General features: G+C 41.3%; 1 protein-coding gene across 6 annotated transcripts in view; it reads right to left on the bottom strand.

Annotated features, from left to right (window-relative positions):
- Positions 1 to 21,033, bottom strand: part of POC1B (POC1 centriolar protein B) — a 71,364-nt gene that overhangs the window by 17,663 nt on the left and 32,668 nt on the right. For all 6 annotated transcript variants that reach the window (XM_053258254.1, XM_053258256.1, XM_053258253.1 and 3 more), the window contains 4 exons: positions 19,822 to 19,955; positions 16,916 to 16,984; positions 14,857 to 15,009; positions 5,402 to 5,485 (listed from right to left, as the gene is read on the bottom strand). In XM_053258254.1, coding sequence (XP_053114229.1) covers positions 5,402 to 5,485; positions 14,857 to 15,009; positions 16,916 to 16,984; positions 19,822 to 19,955 — 440 coding nt within the window. The remainder of the gene's footprint in view (positions 1 to 5,401; positions 5,486 to 14,856; positions 15,010 to 16,915; positions 16,985 to 19,821; positions 19,956 to 21,033) is intronic.

A 21,033-nucleotide genomic window follows, 5' to 3' on the forward strand; every position in this document is an offset into this window, starting at 1 on the left:
ACACATACATCCAACTTTATACAGAACTGGGGTAGACATAAACAAACAAATGTGGTAGCTCCTGTCCTGTGTAGTTCTGCCTCTAACTACATCTTCTGCTTATGCTCCTGTAGTGATGACTCTCTTAAACCAATAGATCTCTCTAGAGCAGTGGTTCTTAATGTGGGGTCCGCCAGATGTTGCTGAACTACAACTCCCAGCAGCCCCAGCTTCAATTTATTGCTACTGCCTATGGCATTAGACAACAGCTAAAAATATTTATATGGAATGTTGAGTACTCAAAGTTCTTCACATGGATTTTCACTGCTTATAACAGTAAGGTAGATCATTATTATTATCCCTATATTATAGACGGAAAGCCGAGAGTGGCTTGCCTAATGCCAGAAAGCAAAACTCAACGTGCACAAAAACATGAGCCACTCTTCTCTGAAAAGTGAACTCACCACATTGTTAAATATACTATATTCTCTTGATAATTAAGCTTTAGGGAAACAAGCTGAAGCAGAAGGCTGTGCACAGCACTGATTGGCTGGGTATGTGCAGCCTTCACATCTCTCCCCACAGCAGGTGTTTTAATTTTTTTTTAAAGTTACTCATTGCACAATTATTTAAACATATGATTGCACAAATGTTACCTCAAACAAACAAAATGTAATTGGCCCACCAGAAGCGTGCAAGAGGTAAAACTGATGAAGAAGTCACCATTTACTACAGACAACAGTACAGTATGTGTCATTTGAAGAGCGAAGCTGGGCTTACCCTAATGGGGCAAAACACTAGCTCTTGTTTGTGTGTCTACACACACTTTTACAGAGTTCACTGCAGAAGCAAAATCTGAACCAAAGACTTCTTGATTCACAGCTCAGTCACCCCACTATGCTACCGTAGACTACAAAAACATGTAGACTCTATGAACTGGAGTAAATTAAAATTCAGTTACTTCAGTTCAGACAAACTGCATTATAGTTACATGTCCCTAATTTAGGACCATTGCAGGGTTTTTGGTTTATTTTTTTTAACCTCAGTTTTATTAGGATCCACAAATAGTAAAACACTGAATGAGCTCATAATGTAATATTGCGGAATGAAAGCTCTTATCCTGCACTTCTGTGGACTTTTGGGTACAACCATGTTCAGTGGGGTTTTCTGTTAGGTAAATGTGCACAGATTGCAGCCTTGAAGTGTTTAGGCTTGGCTAGAACATGTACAGGGGAAAGATTCAATACTTTATCATGATGGAACTTTCATTCATTGCAACTGAGACCGTGCATATGTCAGGGGAACAAAGGGTGTGTGTGTGAGTGTGTGTGTGTGTGTGTGTGTGTGTGTGTGAGAGAGAGTGAGAGAGAGAGAATTAGTAATGAATCTCACTCTCTAATATATTGTAGGGCTTTAATTTACTTTAGGTTTCCCTCCATTATTTGGAGGCTGTGCACTCCCCTTTCCAGCACACACATATATAGCTAGGTTTTGAAAAGAGAGAGCGAGACAGAGAGCACACACACGAACAAAAGCATGGTGACTATCCCAGGACAACGAGGTTATTCTCTCTGCCCCTTATGTAGGATACTGCACTATTGTAGGACAGTGCTTTAGCCAATAATGTAGCAAAGCAAGACTCTTACAGATTACTAATGCAGTGAGTTACAAAAGAAGTCAAGGGCAATACTCTAGCTTCAGGTCACACTCCATCAAACACTCCATCTCTGTGACCTACATTCATTTCAATGGAGCATGGAAGGAGATGGGGTTGACTATCTGAGCCATAGGCATTAAAACATTAAAATAAATAAAATAAAGTGCAGTAACCCAGTTTAGCAACAAAGCAACATTGTATATAAATGTTGCAATCACTGAACCAAATATTTTACATTTTATGAACTATGCACAACTTGCTATCCAGCCTCTCTTGATGGCATATGAAAAAGCTCAACCAATGTGCCTGCCACCATCAAGTATAGCACAAGGCAGTTACAGATTTACAGAACTGCTGATTGCCAGCTTCATTAGCTGCCGTTATGCTTACAGACTGGCAAAGGCATTTAGATCGGTAGTAAATCATCTTGTAGGTCAGCAGGAAGCTCATTATGGGCAGACAGTCCTAGTGACAGAAGCACTTTCTGAGAGTGCTAGAGTAGTAATTTCCTGTGTGAAAGGCTTGCTGCTGTTTCTGCATTCCTTAGGGTACGGCTCTCGGAGAATGTTGCTTTTCCACAGGAAGAGGAACCAGTTGTTAGTGGATGTGTGGGCTGATGGCTGTCAGTGACAGGCATTTTAAACATGCCTCAGAATCAGCTGTGAGAATGATGATCACAGCTTAGATTCTCAGAAGGATGAGAAAGAAAAGGAAAGGCGCTGAGGAGGGAATGGATAGTGGGGATATGAGGTAACAATTCACAAGTAAAATATCATAGGAAGTTAAGAGTAAAGAAAGAATATCTAGAACGTCCATGTTTAATTCCAGAGGTATACTGAGGTGTTAATGCAGCTACTAAAAAGAAACCCCTATTTCACAGAAAGTACCTAGTGAAAGCTATTAATAAAAACAGTATGCTCTGAAGCATACTGTATGTTATTGCTTCAGAGCACATTTTCAAAATATCTGGAGGCATACATGTTGGAATTAAAACACTTGTCAAGTGGTTTTGCAATGCAGTAACTTGACCTGCAAAACCCATATTGACATATACTTTACCTTTTTAAAGTGAAACTCTTGGTCAATAAAATACTTTCTGTACCCCCAGTACAGAAAAATCCAGAAGTCTCACCCAGAAGAGCAGTGCAGGTTCTACTTGTGCACTGAACCAGAACAGCCACCAATAGTTCTTGGCCTGGATTCTTTTGCAGGTCTTTCACATATGAACTCAACTTAAAAATGCTCAAAAGAAATTAGGCTTTTTAAAAATGTGCACAGATAAGGTAAGCTAAAGAATGGCTAGCAGGTATAAGAGAGAGGGGTTGGGGAGGAATGTGGCTATCTGTTTAGCACTTAAACATTATTTCATCCCTTGCTTTGTACATCAGATTTTCTAAAACTGATTTGATGAACTTCTCAGCAGTCATTTTGTGATTACTGATACAAATACAACAATTTAACAACAAACAACATTGTTTAAACTCTTAAGCTTTAACTGTGATCAATAAGCAAGCAACTCATAACAGAGTTTGTAATACAAAGCAACATAAACTTTTGTGTTGCTTTGAAACCCCATTGGGTATAACAAAATAGTAAATTAGAAATAACAGCTAGGAAGTGAGCCAAATAGTGATGGTGAAACAGAATGTTCCGAAAAGCACATTCTCATATGGCCTTAAAAATGTTTTGTCAAGAATTCTAACGTATAGCATTCATTAGTGAATGTTCCTGATAGAAAAAATTACATAAGAACATTGAAAACAATATGTCACCATGTAAAACGTCAGAGAGAGTACGGTGCTGAATTTGAGAGGCACAAATATCAGAAAGCAAAAGTATGGTTTAAGAAGAGCAGCACACTGCTCTCTCGCTCTGTGTGTGTGCTTTATATACAAGCCTAAAGTGAAGTGATTTTACCTATTCTATATAATTTATAGACGTGTATATGTCCCCCATGTCTGGTATACTTGCCTAGTAATTTAAGGCTTCTAAATCCCAGAGAGCCACCTAATAGTGCAGTGGGGAAATGATTTGAATAGCAAGCCAGAAGTTGCCAGTTCGAATCCCTGCTGGTATGTTTCCCAAATTATGGGAAACACCTATATCGGGCAGCAGTGATATAGGAAGATGCTGAAAGGCATAATCGCACACTGTGCGGGAGATGGCAATGATAAAGCCCTCCTGTATTCTACCAAAGACAACCACAGAGCTCTGTGGTTGCCAAGAGTCGACACTGACTCAATGGCACACTTTACCTTTAAGTCCCAGAGAAAAGATATATTGGGTGGAAAGCCCTCACAAAATCTACTTATCCTGTGTGTGGAGGAGGAGTTCTGGGAAGAACAAGAAAGTCCTAGACAACTTTTCAAGGTATGTAGCAAAATAGTCCAAGGCACTCATTATTTTGAGAATCTGAAATGCAATATTTATACATCTGTTATTCTACAAGATGAGCATGAATGGCATTCCAAAATGAAAGGCTGAAGTATTTCCACACCACCCAGAAAGCTGAAGTGTGGTATAAACATGCATGGAGTGTGGTATACTTCCCAGTTACTAGAAAAGTCTGAAAACTGGAAATTTAATATGTTATCACAGCAACATGGGACCCACTTCTATGGGACTTCATCTCAGCCTGCTGCTACAACATCTGAAGTACACAGGATCTTTCTGAGAAGGAATTTTAATAGAAAAGCCTGCATAATTAGCTCTGCTCACATAGTGTTGGGTTTTCATACTATACCTCAATGGCATGGGATGAGGCCACAGTGGCTACAGCACTGCGATAGTAACATATGAAACAGCTCTAAGCTTGCCTTTTAACAACAATAATTTGGGCACTAGAATTCAAGCTGGTTCTATTATTTCAGAATACACATGGAATGTATTAGTGAGGTCATTCACACAATCAAAAACTGTGTTCTACCCAGGTTTGGGAGCTGTGTGCACTCCCAGTTTTCAGTTGTGTGGAAGCAAGGTAGGAGGAAAACCTGGGTAGAACTGTTTGTGTGGAAGCAAGGTAGGGTAGAACACAGTTTTTGATTGTGTGAATGATCTCAGTATCATTACATAGATTCTCGAGTGACGGTATCATGCTTGTTTTGGTACTTCCACATGGCCAAGACGGCTGAGATTTGGTACACATATGATACAAAACACCGTTGTTACTACAAACAGCTAAACTCAGCACTAGTTAGAGCTGAAATCTGGAACATGTGGCCCAAGACACACGGATTTTCTTAGAAAGTCTGAATATGGGACTTGTTAAATATCTATGAGGGTGGTAAAAAAGCAAAATCTATATCAAATTCTATATATCTGGCAATTTTAAAAAAGCACTTGAAAACCCACCTCTTCACCCAAGCTTTTTCAGCTTTTTATATTTTTAAGTTTTAATCTGCTTTTGATTTTTAGATTGTCTAAATTGTTTTAAGATCTGTATGTATGTTTTAACTTGTTTTATGTTATTGTTAACCGCCCAGAGACCGAAGTTTGGGTTGGTGTACAAATTTGATGAATGAATAAATGAATGAATGAATGAATGAAATACCAAGACAGTGGGATGAAAAAAACATGCAAACAAAATACAAAGAGTGCATTTTGGCACAATAGCTTATAACTATGTAAACTGCTTCTAGTTTGGGCTGCAGTAAAAGAAATAAATTACATAATACTATCCTAGCTTGCACACAGCATTTTTAACTGCTCCAGAGAAAAATAAGCATTATCAATAATACAGTTTGTCATCTTTGTTAGACAGCTTACCTGAGAAATGATAGATGAGGAGCTAATATTTATGACAGGAGGGTCAAGTGTTTGCATATCAGTTACATCATAGTTGGGATTTATCTGTTGAAAACCACATTTGAGGATATATTAACATTACTTTACCTAAAGAAAATGGACACAGGATTGAACTCTTGAAGGTAACTTGGAGTGACAGAGTATTCCTCTTAAATTATAATACACAAACTAACAGTCAATGTGTTATTTTACTAGCCATTTATATTAGAAAGCTGCTTAAGATACACAGTTTCTCTTCCCTATTTCCTTATGATTTGAGTTATGCCAGTGTAACTAGACTTCTTCTCAAGATGCATGGGCAACCTTTATTTATACATCATGCACTCAGATGAATCTGTACTTTAAAAAAAGAGAGAGTCTTATTTACAAAGGCAAAGGTTCTCACTACACTAAGTCAATCCAACAGGCAGAAATCTTTCCTTTGTGGATGATGGACTGAAAAGAGTATCTGTTAGTGACACTTTACACACAAGCTGCTGGGAAGATCCATTTCTTATAAGTGACAGGGAAAACAGGTGTAATGTTGTTCAAAATAGAGTCTGTTCAATGAAGCCCATAAAAAGAATGGAACTTTATGGTGCATCTAGAGCAGAAGGAAGATGCCTAAATTAAGAAACTATTAGCCTACCTTCTAGGACAAAATAGCTATCAGCACACAAAAATATAACAATCAACAAGCAATGATATCAAATAACTCTTCACTAAACTATATCTGGAAGGTGAACATCTGTTCAGTCACTCTGTTCAACATCTGTTCAAAAGGCTTTAAAAAGCTTGTTGGAACACACCTTTTAAATCAAACATTTGGTGCTGGACTGTATTAGGTCCCATGCTACCCTGCCACTGCTGTAACTTCTTTCATGGATGGGGCTTAAAGCAAGGCTTCCTAGGTAGAATCTGAGCAGGTGTGGGATCAGAGAAGGGGGAAAGGGTTGAAAGAAAGAGTTGGGATGACTTGGGATCAGAAGTCAAATGAATCCACTGCAATTGCTGCAGAAAAGGCTGAATGTGTTTCCTTTCCCCCATATCAGCCAGGAGATGGGCTGTGACATTCTGTACCAGTTGATGCTTCCAGTTTTTATCCCTCCTTAACAACTTCTGACTAGACTATATAAACGTATTCTCAACTCTCTCTTCTATATGACCATATTAACAAGTTATTCTAGTAAGAACTAATCTGACTACTTTCCTTTCACTATCCCTACAACTGGACTAAATTTGGTCCAAATCGGTTAGCCGTTCTACAAGTTGCACCTCAAAGGTTCACGTGTCCGCCATTCTGGATCAGAGTGGATGACATCATTACAAACTATGCCACTGAGGTGTCCCTATGTGTCCCTACATATGTAGCAAATTTGGTTCAAATTGGTAAGGCGGTTGACAAGTTAGCCCACCTGTGCCTCAAAAGTTTATGTGTCCATCTTGAATCGAGGTGGATGACAATCACAAACTACACCACTGAGGTGTCCCTGTGTGTCACTCACAGCAGCTTTACCAAATCAGGTTCAACTCAGATAGTCCACAAGTTAGCCCGCTTGCGCCTCAAACATTCACGCATCCACAATTGTGAATCGGGGTGGATGACATCACAAATTACGCCATTGAGGCATCCCTATGTGTTCCTACTACAGCTATAGCAAATTTGGTTCATATTGGTCCAGGAATTACCAAGTTGATAGGGGTGGCGACACACACACAGAGCTGGGTGATCTCATAAGCCTATAGGAAAGTAGACTAAAAATGGTTGCAGAAAATAATGTGCACATTAAAGGATACTCAAATGAAACTGATTGGCTGGAGGAAGTGACAGCGAATTTAGGAAACAGCCTTAGGTAATCCCTTGCCTATGACAATAAAATTATTCCTATCCTGTTCTTAATCACTTTTATGGTCCTAAAAAGATTAACACTATAGTGAAGGGTGTGACACTTGAAATATTTTAAAATGCTCAATCTGAATGTTCATTTTCATACTCGGTTGGTTTCCACTGTACAAACGAGTCTTACACTTTACTGCCATCTAGTGTAAGTTAGAAATCTATTCAACTAGCTACTGAGTACAATATTGATTTCATATGCCTATAAAAAATATCTACAGCTATAATGTGCCGTTGAATACAGCACAAGGTTACACTTAATGTAGTGGGCTGCCCTAAGGAACTAACCAAAATAATTACTGCTTCTTAGTAGGTTTCAAGCTTTTCATAACATATAAAACTGTCTTCTTTAGGATAGCCTGGGAAAAACAGGTTGCTTACCAGTAATTGATGATCCTTGAGTGATCCTAGGAATTTACACCACTGGGATACGTGCCTGTGCAGGAGACCAATCGGGAAAATTCTAAAAGCTTTGTGCAGCGCTCCAAACTCTGCTCACAGCATGCATGCATCTGTCGATATAGGCGGTCTGAGTGCTGCTCTCCTCAGTTCCTGGATGAATGCAAGATGTCAGCAACCATCGTAAGTGGAACTGGAGAGATAAGTGAGAGAACAAGTAAGTAAAAACATATATGTTGCCCACAGCATGACCTCCAAGAAAGAGGGGAGGCAGGGTGGGATGTGTGAATACCTAGGATCACTCAAGGATAATAAGTTACAGGTAAACAACCTGTTTATCCTTGACGTGATCCCACTGTATTCAAACCACTGGGCGATTAGCAAGCTCCTACAGGAGGAGGGTTTTGTGGACTTTCCTCGTGCACTGTTATAATAGAACTTGCTTCAAGACACCCCTCCCAAATTGCTTATCCTTAGAGGACTGAAGGCCCAGCATGTAATGTTTAATGAAGGAGTGGTCCAAAGACCAAGGTGCAGCTCTCTGAATCTCAGTCTTGGAGACCCCTTACAGACTGGCAGCTGAAGATGATACTTCTCTTATAGAGTGGGCTTTAACACCCTTAGGTGGGATTTTGCCTTGAGATTTGTATGCCTCAACTATGGCTTAGATAATCCAACATGACAAGCCTTGGTAAGTGATTTGCGTGCCCTTCTTGTCCTTTCTATAGGAAATGAAAATTCTATTATCTTTATGAAAAGAGCAAGTCTTATCCAGATAGAAGGCCAGTGCTCAGTGAACATCCGACGTGTGTAGAGAGCACTCTAAACCAGACTGTGGGTTGCGGGGGAAAGCCGGCAGAATCACATCTTGGTTAATGTGGAAACTTGTGTTTACCTTTGGAATACAAGATATGTCCATATGTATGACTGCTTTGTCTTTGTGAAACCTGACATAAGGGGGATGAGACCTTAGGCACACAACTCCCCGACTCTCTTGGCCGTGGTAATAGCTATAAGAAAGGTCGTTTTAATGGACAAGAGTCGCAGAGGGACAGTAGCCATGGGCTCAAGCGGGGTATTCATGAGACCTGTCTGAACCAGAGATAGCGACCATTCTGGTGTCGGGGTCCTTGTACGAGGGTACATGTTCTCCAGGCCCTTAAGAAACTTCTTTGAAAGGGGATGGGAGAAAATAGTAGATGCGTCCACCCCTGCATGACAGCTAGAGATAGCAGCAAGGTGGATCCTAATGGGCGGATTAGAAAGGTCAGCCAGCGTCAAGCTGGAGAAATATTGCAATATCTGTAAAATGGCAGCCACTGAGGACAAAAAAGAGTGAGTTGCTGCATATGACATGAAGTGTTTCCACTTGGCAGCATATGTGTTCTGCGTAGAAGGCTTCTTCTTATTAAAGAGGATCTCTTCTAGTAGCCAGGCACAGGGTTCAGGGACTTTATCCTCTACACGTTGAGTTTCAGCATCTTGGTGTCTGGGTGCAACACCTGGTCAGGGTGCATGGACAGCAGGTCCGTTGCAGCTGGTAAGGGTAGGTATCTGCCCTTGGACAGTCTCAAGACAGTAGGATACCATGCCTGACATGGCCAATCCGGGATAATCAGAATGCAGTCTGTCTTTTGATGGATAATCCTGTTGAGGACTCTTGGGATCAAGGGAAGGGGCAGAAACATAATACAGAGTTTTGTTCCATGGCACAAGAAAGGTGCCTTCCATGGAGTTGGTGCCTATGCCCGCCACTGTACAGAACAGAGCGCATCTCGCATTCTCCTTTGATGTGAATAAGTCCACTCATGGAAACCCCCATGTGTGGAATATCGGCTCAGCGAGTTGGCTTCCACATTGTTGATTCCTTTATTTTGGATCACCAGAGGGTGAATTTCGTGTTGAATACACCAGTCCCAAAGCTTCAGTGCTAAACTGCATAAGGGGCGCAAAATAGCGCCCCCATGATTGTTCATTTAAGCGATAGCAGTAGTGTTGTCCATCTCAAGTTGCACTACTTTGCCCTGTAATATAGGTCTGAAGGCCTTCAAGCCAAGAAAACATGCCAGCAGCTCCAGCACATTTATGTGAAGGTGTCTCTGGGTGTTTGTCCAAGACCTGTTTACCCTGTAAGCTGGGCAGTGAGCTCCCCAGCCCTCCCCGGAAGCGTCCAAAATCACAATCACTTGAGAGAAGTGTGGCTGGAAGGGGATGCCTGTGCTTAGGTTTTCCTGAAGGGACCACCACCAGAGGGAATTTTGGACTGTTTGTGGTGTCCATAATAGTTGTCTTGGAGACTCATAAAGGAAATTGAAGCTCCTCAAAAATCAGAGTCGTAGAGGGTGCATGCATAGTTTCACATGGACTACCGCAGCAGTACATGAGGCCATTAAGCCCTGCAGAATTTGTATCTGACGCATGGTCCTCGTAGGGGTAAAGAGAGCCAAGTTCACGTGGTTCACTAGCTTCAGTATCCTGTTCTCTGGAAGGAAAACCTTTTGTTGGCTGGCATCCAACAACACTCCTATAAACAGAAAGGGTCTGTGTAGGGGTCATTTTGGATTTCTTGTAGTTCACATTGATGCCTAAACTGTCGAGAGTGAGAAGAAGGGTATTCAAATCCTGCTCCAGTCTGTCCTTGGACTGGACTGTCAAAAGCCAGTCAACTAAGTACGAGTATGCTCTAGACCAAGGCAACCGAGATGAGCAATCAATACAGCCATCACCTTGGTAAACACCCTTGGGGCAGCTGAGAGCCCAAAGGGCAGGACTTTGTATTGGTAGGCTAGCAAGCTGACTGTGAAACACAGATACTTTCTGTCTCTTGGACGGATCCATACATGAAAGCAAGCATCCTTCAAATTGATGGCAATGAACCATCTGTCTCCCACCAGAAGTTTAATCATGCTCACAATGGAGATCATGCAAAATTTGATGTTCTGCACAAATGTGTTGAGTGCTCGGAGATCGAGGATAGGATGAATGGCTCTGTCCTACTTCATCACTTGGAAATATCTGGAATAGAACCTGCTCCTTTAGATGGTTGGGGGAACGGGCTCTATCGCATTTCTCTCCAAAAGGGATATTACTTCTGCCTGTAGAGTGGGGGTAGGTGCTGTGGATCTTGTGACCATGAAACAAGGTGAGTATGAAATTGTATGGCGTAGCCCAATTGGAAAGCACTCATTTGTCTATAGTTAAGTGTCTCCAGTTGTCCAAATGCTGGGAGATCATGGGAACTTGGGCAGGAATGTTCAAGTTATCAAGGGCTCTGCTTCAAATTCTCACCCTGTTTAGGGTGTTGAACAGTGGGATTTCCCCTATGCTGGTGGTGTTTACCATGAGCTCTCGAGGATTTCTTAAAGTCTCTCTTATCGGTGGGTTTGTACTGAGACCTGTACTTCCCATAGGGAACATTAGGCACAAAGGAAAGCTTTGACCTAGATTGATAGCCAGATTAAGTGGTAAGGAATGCAAATGACTTTGCAGTCAATTTCGATTTCTTCAATTTTTCTATTGTATAGACAGTTTCAGAGCTGAAAAGCCCTTCACCCTCAAAGGGGAGGTCCTCTTTTCTCTCCCTAGTTTCATATTGTAACGTAGAGGAGCAAAGTCAAGTATGACATCGCGAGGCTATTGAACCTGCCATGTTCTTTCTTAGACTCACAGTCCAGATGGCAAGCAGTGCTTATTTGTTGCCTGGTAATATCAGCTGATCTGATTTGCAGCTCTTTAATTTTTGCCTGCATATATTTCGGCTTAGTATCGGCAAGCTCCTCCCACAAAGTGCTAGTAGCATGACGTACAGGTAGTGTAGTTTGCAATACGCATTGCCAGCGTACTAGTTGAATACAAGCATCTACTAAGGGAGTCTAACTTACGACCCTCCTTGTCAATCAGGGCTGCATGTTGCTTACCCAAGTGGGAAGATGATGAGTAGTTAACCACCAACAAATTAGGTTGTGGGTGTTTGAAAAGGTGTTCACACCCTTCTTCTTGAAACTTATACATATTTTCCAGCCGCCTGGAAGTGGGGGTTGTAGTGGATGGCTTCTTCCATGCCTGCTTTGAAGCTTGTAGCAGCACTGGGAGCATTGGTAATGCAGTAGACTGGGACGTTTTTGCAGTTTGCAAAAAACTGTAAACAGGAACTTCAATGTTTTCAGTAACTTGTTTAAGACTAAGGCCCAAGGCTTTGGCCATATCAGTAATCAAGATATGATAGTTCTTATGTTCCTCCTTCAGTGAATCAGAGGCTTTTAAAAGAACCTCATCATCTGGGAATGGTTCCGATGGGGTCTTAGTGGCTTGTGACTCTGTGTCTGAGTCAGGTACTGGATCATCTGGGATGGGAGAATGGCTGTCAGACAACAGGGTGTCCTGTGGTGTATGATCTGAGGGTCTGAATTGGACTCGAGGTTCAAGCAGTGAGGCTGGTTGTAATGGTGGAAGAATAGGTTGCACTGGATTAGATAGAGTAGTTGGCGCACGAGGTGATTCAGGATCATTTTGAGTCAACATGGTAGCATGAAGTGCGCTACAATGACCCAGTCAGGGATGAAGGCGTCTTTTTACTCCCAAATGATAACCATTGTCCCAGGGAGGTGACACATACAGTCACCTCGGGCTCAATCATATGGAAGGACATCAAACCCGAGGTGACTGTATGTGTAACCTCCCTGGGACAATGGTTATCATTTGGGTGTAAAAAGACGCCTTCATCTGGGTCAGTGACTGGGTCAGTGTAGCGCACTACATGTAAGGGTTGCACATAGCAATCTGTATGAGTAAATCCTTCAAAAGATAGATGGGTTGTCAGATGGAAAGTCTGATAGGGTTTGTTTTGATAAGCGCAGTCACTGCCTCCCTGATACCATTGAGAAGGAGCAGGGTGCATGGAACTGTATGAGTGTGCACAGTTTCTCAGTCAATCACATCATGTCAATCACATCATCAGTATCGCTAAGGTCAATACTTGGATGAGGAGGCGAAAAAGGGTATACACCCTGCGACAATACTACATTAGCTTTCGAAGGTAAAGCCAAAATATTGCATGGGGGAACTTCCACAGTCACTGACAGCGAACGAGTAGTCGTCAGACCACTGTTAACATCGCCTCATTCCGTGCCTCCTTTATAGGCACAATTTTCAACTTTGGTATCATAAATTTTTGTACTGAGGAAGATTACGTCGACCCATTTCCTGACACTGACTTGTTGGGTATCTGTACTTCTTTAGGCTTCAACAGCGTCAACAGGCTTTTCTTCAAAGGCTTAACAGAGGTTGACTGCCTTGACGTCATAAGATTCTGTGGCATTGAGCATTTTGACGTCACGTCCAATGTCGACTGCTTCAACGTCGAGGGTTTCTCTGATGCCGGGTGCTTTGATGCCAAATCCAATTTCGCCTTTTTATGCAAAGTGGCTGTCATAGTTGTGGAAGAGGATACTCTACATTTCAATTCTGTCTTAGCATTTCCCAATTCAACCTCTTTCAAGGTCTGGGAAGAGGGCTTAGGTGCTCCTTTTTTTGAGACCTGAATCGGTGTCGAAGGATGATCAAGTTTCGGGCTAGGGGTCAATGTCAACTTCACCTTGTCCTTACTTGAGGATTCTGTAGAAGGGTCACAGTCTTAGACATCGAAGAATCAACCGATTTCGATACCAGGGCAACTGTCAACATCGTTAACGGAGGTTTTAGTGCCAAATTGTAAAGAGTGCCCTTTAACCTCAAAAGTCTGATTTTCCGAGTCTGTCTGGAAAACTCCTGACAGATTTTACAGTTTTTGGTATTATGTTCTTCTCCCAAACAGAGAAGGCACAGCAAGTGTCAGACTAGAGGGAAACAGTGTTACATTTCCTGCACCTTTTAAAGGTATTTTTCTTGTTTTCTGTCATGTAAACAGTCCAACAAGAGCAGCTAGTAATATTAGAAACTATATAAAGAACTTTCTCTCACTTATCTGAGTGGCTGAGGTGGCAAACCCCAATGAAGCAGAAGAACCTTCCGAGGCGTCTGTACTAGTCAGCGGTTGGAAAGGAACTGAGGAGAGCGGTGCTCCAACCACCTGTATTGACAGATGCATGCATGCATGCCTGCCGTGGGTGGAGTCCAGAGTGCCGTGCAAAGCTTTTAGAATCTTCCTGATTGGTTTCCTGCACAGGCGTGTATCCCAGTGGTGTGAATACACTGGAATCACATCAAGGATCTTGATTTAGTTCACCAAAAATAACCAGCAAGTTGATAGGATTTTCTCTGTCCTTGTGTACCAAAGTGCTTAAGCTACCTGGTTCTGTACTTTACCCATGCCTACTTGTCAGCACCTATGTGATTATCTTGGAATGTGTGTTTGATTCTGGCTTCTCTTTCCTAAGGTCAATTTATACCTTTGGTAAAGGTGTTTGCTTCTTTTCACTAAGATCTATCATGGGTTAACACTGTAAAGCATGAAGAGGTATCAGTGTGTGCACAGCAGGTAATCATGGCTACTCACTGCATGGTTTTTTTTAGACATGCATCTTCTTTTGATATCTTATGGTGTGCACTAGAATAGAAAACATCTTAATTTCACATTTAAATAATTTCACATCATTTAAGTGTGAAAGAGTAGATAGAACTGTTAATAACTCGAGGGGATATTGTACTAGGAAAACAGAAATCAGAAAGAAAGCCATAAATGAAAACAAAGTAGCTAAAACAAATTTCTCTCCCAGTGTTCTTTTCTCATTCAAATGGTGTATTTAAATAAAAGTTATTTCGCTATATAACTCTATTCCCATCTTTTTGGATGTGTCCTCCTGCCGCCGCCCCCCCCACCATCTAGCCACAAATATTTAATTCATTAAAACTTGCATTAATTTGAGAGGTGAATGAGGATCCTGCTGGTATTGATCTGCTCAGTGGAGTTCATGTACCACTCTTGAGTAATTAAGGAGCACTTCTATTAATTCTTTATTTATTTGATAGCAAGCTAATTTTGTTGCTGTTATTTGGGATCATGGGAAAAGGAACCACATATACATTTACTGACTTATCAGTCTTACTAATCAGTGCCACATAGAGATTTCTAAGTATATGAAATATATAGACAACTATTTGTTAACTCACAAATAGTTAACAAATAACAGCTATAAAAGTTTACCTCTACTGATGGTGGTTTTGCATCATGACGATGAGGTGACCGTGGGTAAATATCAAGAAGGTGAGGTGGCTCATCAGAATGTATTCTTCGCATATGCTTTTGAAGCACTTTCTTATACTCAAATAAATCAAAGTTTGTCTTCCACAGCAGCACCTGCAACAAGTCAAATCTATTTTTACTGGCTGAGATTCTGACTAACAAAGCATGTGTATAAAGAGGGACTGCAGGGACACAACAGAAGCCCACATAAAACTTCCCATCCCCAGCCCCGCTACATTTGTGCTGCTGTGCAAGTGGGTGAATCTTTTCTGTTTTGCCCATGCTCCAGAAGTGGGTCAGTGACATGTTTCCTCTCTTGCAGAGCAGAGGAGTTTCACCCATGTGCAACAGTACACACACACACACACACACACACACACACACACACAGGGACTGGGGAGTTACACATGGGCTTCCATTATGTCCACACAGTCCCCCTTTACACACAGGCTTTGTTAATCAGAATCTCAGCCCCTATGTTTGACTCAGACTTCACACACACACACACACACACACACACACACACACACACACACACACCTTCATCCCTTGAAACACCACTACATTGCTTTAAACTTAACCTGGATTTTGGAGTAGATTTCTACCCTGACTGCATAAATGTGTGTTAACAAGCAAGCCATTCCCAGCCATGTCATTGTTGTCATACTCTGCACTTTGTTGTCCTCTGCACTTTGGTTCATTATATATCCAGAAGTATGGCTACTCACCAGTTATGACCTTTATATAAATAATAAAAATATGACATGTTGAGTCAATTGGGAGAAAAACCATCCTGGAAATGAATCGATTCCCTATGGTGGGGGAGGTCCTATCCTATTTCCATATTAAGCCATTTGAGAAAGGAGATAACACTTTGTTTCTCTTTGGAAACTTCAATTTTGTTTCCCCTTGAAAGCTCAATTGACCTTGACAGATGATAGGGTCTGAAAAATAGTCTGAGGCACTGCATACATCTGTGCTTCCAAGTTAGAACAGATGAAACCAGCACCCTACCCACCTCTGATCACAATGCAAGACCTAGTGTTTGGAATAAGCAAGTCATTCAGAAGCATCTGACTTTGAAGAAGCAGGGATTTTAGCCACCATAACAAAGCCAAAAGGATCACAACAGCAACAACCACAACATGCAAGCCTGGCATGAGAGGATCAACCATCCATTGGATGTCTCTGGTCTTTTCCCATTTCTCCTAGTGGGGCACAGGCCAAAACTAAGGCTGTTGCAGCCCTGATATTATTGTGTGTGCAGGGCTGTGTTCATCTGAAGCTGCCCTCCAAGGACAGTAGTGAAGGATAACTATATTTCCCAGTGTAGAGCTGGCAGAGGCTCTTCTGAGCAAGGAGTTGACCTGTGTAGCCACAATGAGATATAACAGGCCAGACATACGCCCAGATATGCAACCACATTCACAAAGGGAACCATTGTCATCTGTGATTAGCTTAGATGGACAGAAGACATAGGTTCGGTATGTATACAAGAAGTGTGTGCCCAAGGATAGCCGACAAGAACCAAACATAAGATGTGACAATTGTGGGAGACTGACCTGTAGAATGCACTTGACCAGCTACCAGACCTGTGATTACTGCCTTTACGTCAATCACAATGTGTCCTTTCAGCTGAAATGCTGAGATGTTGAAGCATGGATTCATGACATGCTTGGGATGTGGGGGGCACTACTGCACACCCCTGAAGTGAAATATTAAATTATTGTAGGTTCTGTGGACTGGAAAGATTGGGCGGGGGCATCAAATGTAAACAATGGTACTAGAAAATGAGTAAAAACCATGACTCATGTTTAGAGTTAAGCAAGGGAGGCACTGAAATAAAAACGATAAGGTAAATTAGGTCTACCTAGCAAGAACTCAGACATACAAAAAAGGTTCAGATTTCTTTAAAAAATTCTAATAAGACTTTTGAGACTACAGTTAAAGTAAGATCATCTTTATTTACGTACCTTATAAGAATTTTAATTTTATGTCAAGAATTCAAATATCAACAAACCTGTATATCTGCACCACCAGAGGCAAATGTTTCCCCACCTTTCGAAAAGGCTACAGTGAAGACAGGTCCCTGGGGAGGGAGAAAAATGTATAAAGTGCAGTTCTTGTTCCCTTTTTTGTACATCTTAATCCCCAGCCTTAGTAATTCTTGACCCTTTTTTGCCCGTCTTCCTTTTTATTCATTTTTAAAGCAGTGTAACGTTTTAGATGGAAAGCTCATTGGGTGAAAATACATTTTAATGTTAATGTTTTGTATCCCAAGACAGACATTTCAGCTTTAGCATCCAAGCCCATCGTCTTACATTATGCAGTTTATATTGAAACAATAAAATAGACTATTAATCAAAGGCAGTACTAATCCCTTTCATTAGTTGTTGTTGATTCTAATTACTTATATCCCATTTTTAGTTATATGCAACTTATATAAAGCCAACACAGAATACAATAGAATGCAACCTAAAATAGAGAAAAGAAAAGTTGAACACAGAACAGAAAGATTTAAAAACAGACAGCAGGCATCTGGTGGGCCACTATGTGAAACAGGATGCTACACTAGATAGGACCTGGGCCTGATCCAGCAGGGCTGTTCTTATAGGTAAAAGCAGCAGCATATACTAGCCTAGTCTTTTGTTCCCTTTTAAGCAGAAATATAGACTCTGGGTGGTTTTAGTTATCAACCTCCATAAGAAAGCTTACAGACTTCCACCCAAGTTCCATGCCTGGCTCAAAGCATATATAGAGCCACTGAGCAAGACTGCATGGTTTTGAAATTCTTGGGGTGCTTTTAGATAAAGCTTGTTTGGGCAGTCTTGGGTGGGCTTGAGATAAGCAGGTATCACGGGAGTGCACTCTTCTCAGTGCACAGTAGCTGCATTCATATGAAAGTTGATAATCTCTTAAAGAACCCTGTAGGGGCTTGTGATGATTAAGGTGGAAATCCTTCCCTCAGCTGCAGGGAGTCTTAGGTAGGCTGCCACAATCCATTTTTCCAGGCAGAAAGGTTCTAAGGGATATCCTGAGAGAGTAAAGTGGAATACCCCTCCCTTACAAGCAAGACTGAGAGCTCTTAAGTCTTCAAGGACATGTGACTAGGCAGGACCCTATGAGGAGTGACAACAAGGATTTCTTTTTAAAAAATGATGTTAAGGAAAAATGCTGAAGTCTTCAGCAAACCCAGCCTCCTTTCAGACAAACCCTCAAAGAATTACGATAAAGAAACAACACAGATCCTAGCACTTAAACATAGTTCCTTGATGCATCTGACTATACTGGTCTGGTCTCTACTTCTAGGTAAGGAACTCCCAGTTGATTCCTAGTCAAGGCTGTTGAACTCCTTTTTCCCTTAGCAGCTTCTGAACCTGCTGCTCCCTGAGAGGCCTCTGGGGAAGAACTGATTCCAGAATAGAAACTCTTCCAACTCTTCTATAGGCTGTTGTCCAGTAAACTGCCCCTCACTCTGGATTGGTCCTTCAGTTTTGATTTTCCTGGGCTTTCCTCCTTATTAGGAAAGGCCCAACCTCTAAGCAGTTACTCTGAAGTTAGGCCTAGTCCTCTCCTAAAGCCTTACTATCACTACAGGGCTAGTAACTGGAATAGACATATCATAAATAACTAGCTACCTAGTTCTCCCTGTCTCTTCCACCCAGCCCAAAGCAACCAATCTAGCTCCCTGACCCATCTTCATTTCATCTCCACCCCTTCAGCCACTTTGTTCTCCCCACCCCATCCCTTCAGCAAGTTCTGCTGCCACTGCTGCTCTCTCTCTCAGCCGGCCAGCCACCGCTTTCCAGCATTTCTCTTCCTCTCCCAGCAGCTGCTTGCGAACTCTTGCGAGAGCTGCCACACACGGAATTAGCCACGGGTACACCTTAGAGAATTATATATAGAGAGATAAGACAACCTATAATTGGCTATACAGTGAAGTCAATATGACATCATTCTAGAAGCCATGTTAAAGCATAAATCAGAGGCAATACTATCTTCACTGCATGGCCAATTGCTACGGTCAGTCAATTCCATAGTGCGGCAAGATTATAAGCGATATGAATTGGTAAACTAAAATCATCCTGGAAATCTGGCAATGTAATGCAAGTGGATAACTGGTTTAAAAGATACAGCTTATATACCACAGGAGTAATGATAGTTGGCTGGACTTTATAGAATGCAGGGAAGGGAAGAGAGTGCAATCCCTGTCATTGATGGAATCTGCTATGAGTGGTAATTCCCTTGCTGAAAGTCAAGTGAGGAGAAAACTTCAGTGTTTAAACTGACCTGCTGCTAGTGGACTACTCATCTGCCTTGAAGAAGCAATATTTCAACCATACAGTGCTGCAGCCTCTGGGTACAGAAATAAGCAGACTGAACCAGACCCAAGTGTACATTCTTCATCCAGAAAATATCCCCCACTCATTGAAGGACTCTTATATACTTTGTGCTTCAATGTTGTATGAGAAATGTGAAATTAAATCCAATTATGTTCTTTCATTTATGCCATATCCTGCACAATTAGCATTAGAACTGTTCTAACAAAAGAGGTTTCAACTGAAAAGGATGTAGTGTTATGACATATGAGCAATGCACTAGATGTAGTGGGTCATTTCCCCAGCAATATTACTTGTGAAGATGCTATCAACTTTGGACCATTTCATACGTTACTATTTTTCTTGGTGGAGGTCAATTCAGAGTTTTATTTTAATGTTTGAAGTACAGCAGTAGAGTTTTTTTTAATGCAATGAACACATAAATTGAGCACCTGTCTGTCCAATTGGTATACTCAGAGCACAGTCATGCAACACTTCACAAATTACAATCAAATGACAAGATTATGTCAATGTAGGTCAATAGGAATGTATGCATCAGTCCTTAAAAGCAAGGCCAAAAAGTAGGATAGGAAAGTTAACATGCTACCTCATGCCCATGAAGTGTGTACAAGAGTCTTCCTTCTAAAAGATCCATAATCTTAAGGGTACCATCATTAGATGCTGAGATGAGATAGTTACCGGAAGGATGGAAAGATGTGCAGTTAACGGCACCTCTGTGAACTGATATAAGTAAAAATATTTCAGATATTGATGCAAACATAGGAGACAATGTCAGTAACAATAGCTACTTAGCCTATAGTTATTAGTTTGCTGTGTAAATGAAGATTATATTATCTAAAGAGCAGCATGTTTTTGCCTTGGGCTAGCCTCTGTCCAACAGCATTTTCTATTACTTCCTAAGCTGCCACTGTAGGTCCTTCCCTATTCCCTCTCTTTTTATATCATATTATGGTCAGATGAATGCCACTTTTTTGTCCCAGACCTATGTCATACTGTCCTTCACCTGGAGCAGGTTCAAACACCAGTTCTCCTGCTCCTCCAGTATTATGCTCCTCCTTCCCTAATCAACCTTTCTATGATTCAAAAATCAAACCCTCTCCTTAATAGGTTACTGCCCTATGAGGAATAGGACAGAACGTCAGGCAGCTGCTGTTTCACAGAAGTACAGATTCATACGCTACAGAATTGCTTCAGTCTGTTGAAAAACATGCAGCATGAGCCAGCAATTCTCTGTCCCATTATGTATATAGAGCTCCTGACTGGAAACAGAACTAAATGCGCATAAATAGGTAAAAACTGAACACAAAGATGTTGACAGCTGCAGTGGTTCCATAGAATTGGAAACACAGTCAACTACTCTTTTAAAATAGTAACTGCTAACCGAGCAAAGAGGCACCTTTGAAAAGTGGTGATTCTCTTTATTTAGCGGGGGAGAGCAACTGGCCCTATCCAGCCCCAACACAGCATCCTTCCAGTGGCTGTTGCTGGTGCCTATCTTAGGATATATATTTTTTAGACTGTGAGCCCTTTGGAGACAGGGAGCCATTTTATCTAAACTTGGAAACTTCTGTTGAAAAGCAGAATATAAATATTTGCTGTAAAGTGAGATTTCAGTGTGTGTGTGTGTGTGTGTGTGTGTGTGTGTGTGTGTGTGTGTATATACATACACACACACACACATATATGTACTCTGTGTGTGTGTGTGTGTGTGTGTGTATGTATGTGTATATATATACACATACACATACACATACACACACACACACTCTGTGTATATATAATGATGACAGGCTTAAAT

The sequence above is a fragment of the Hemicordylus capensis genome, chromosome 5, assembly GCF_027244095.1.
Source record: "Hemicordylus capensis ecotype Gifberg chromosome 5, rHemCap1.1.pri, whole genome shotgun sequence".
In the NCBI taxonomy this organism is placed as follows: Eukaryota; Metazoa; Chordata; class Lepidosauria; order Squamata; family Cordylidae; genus Hemicordylus; species Hemicordylus capensis.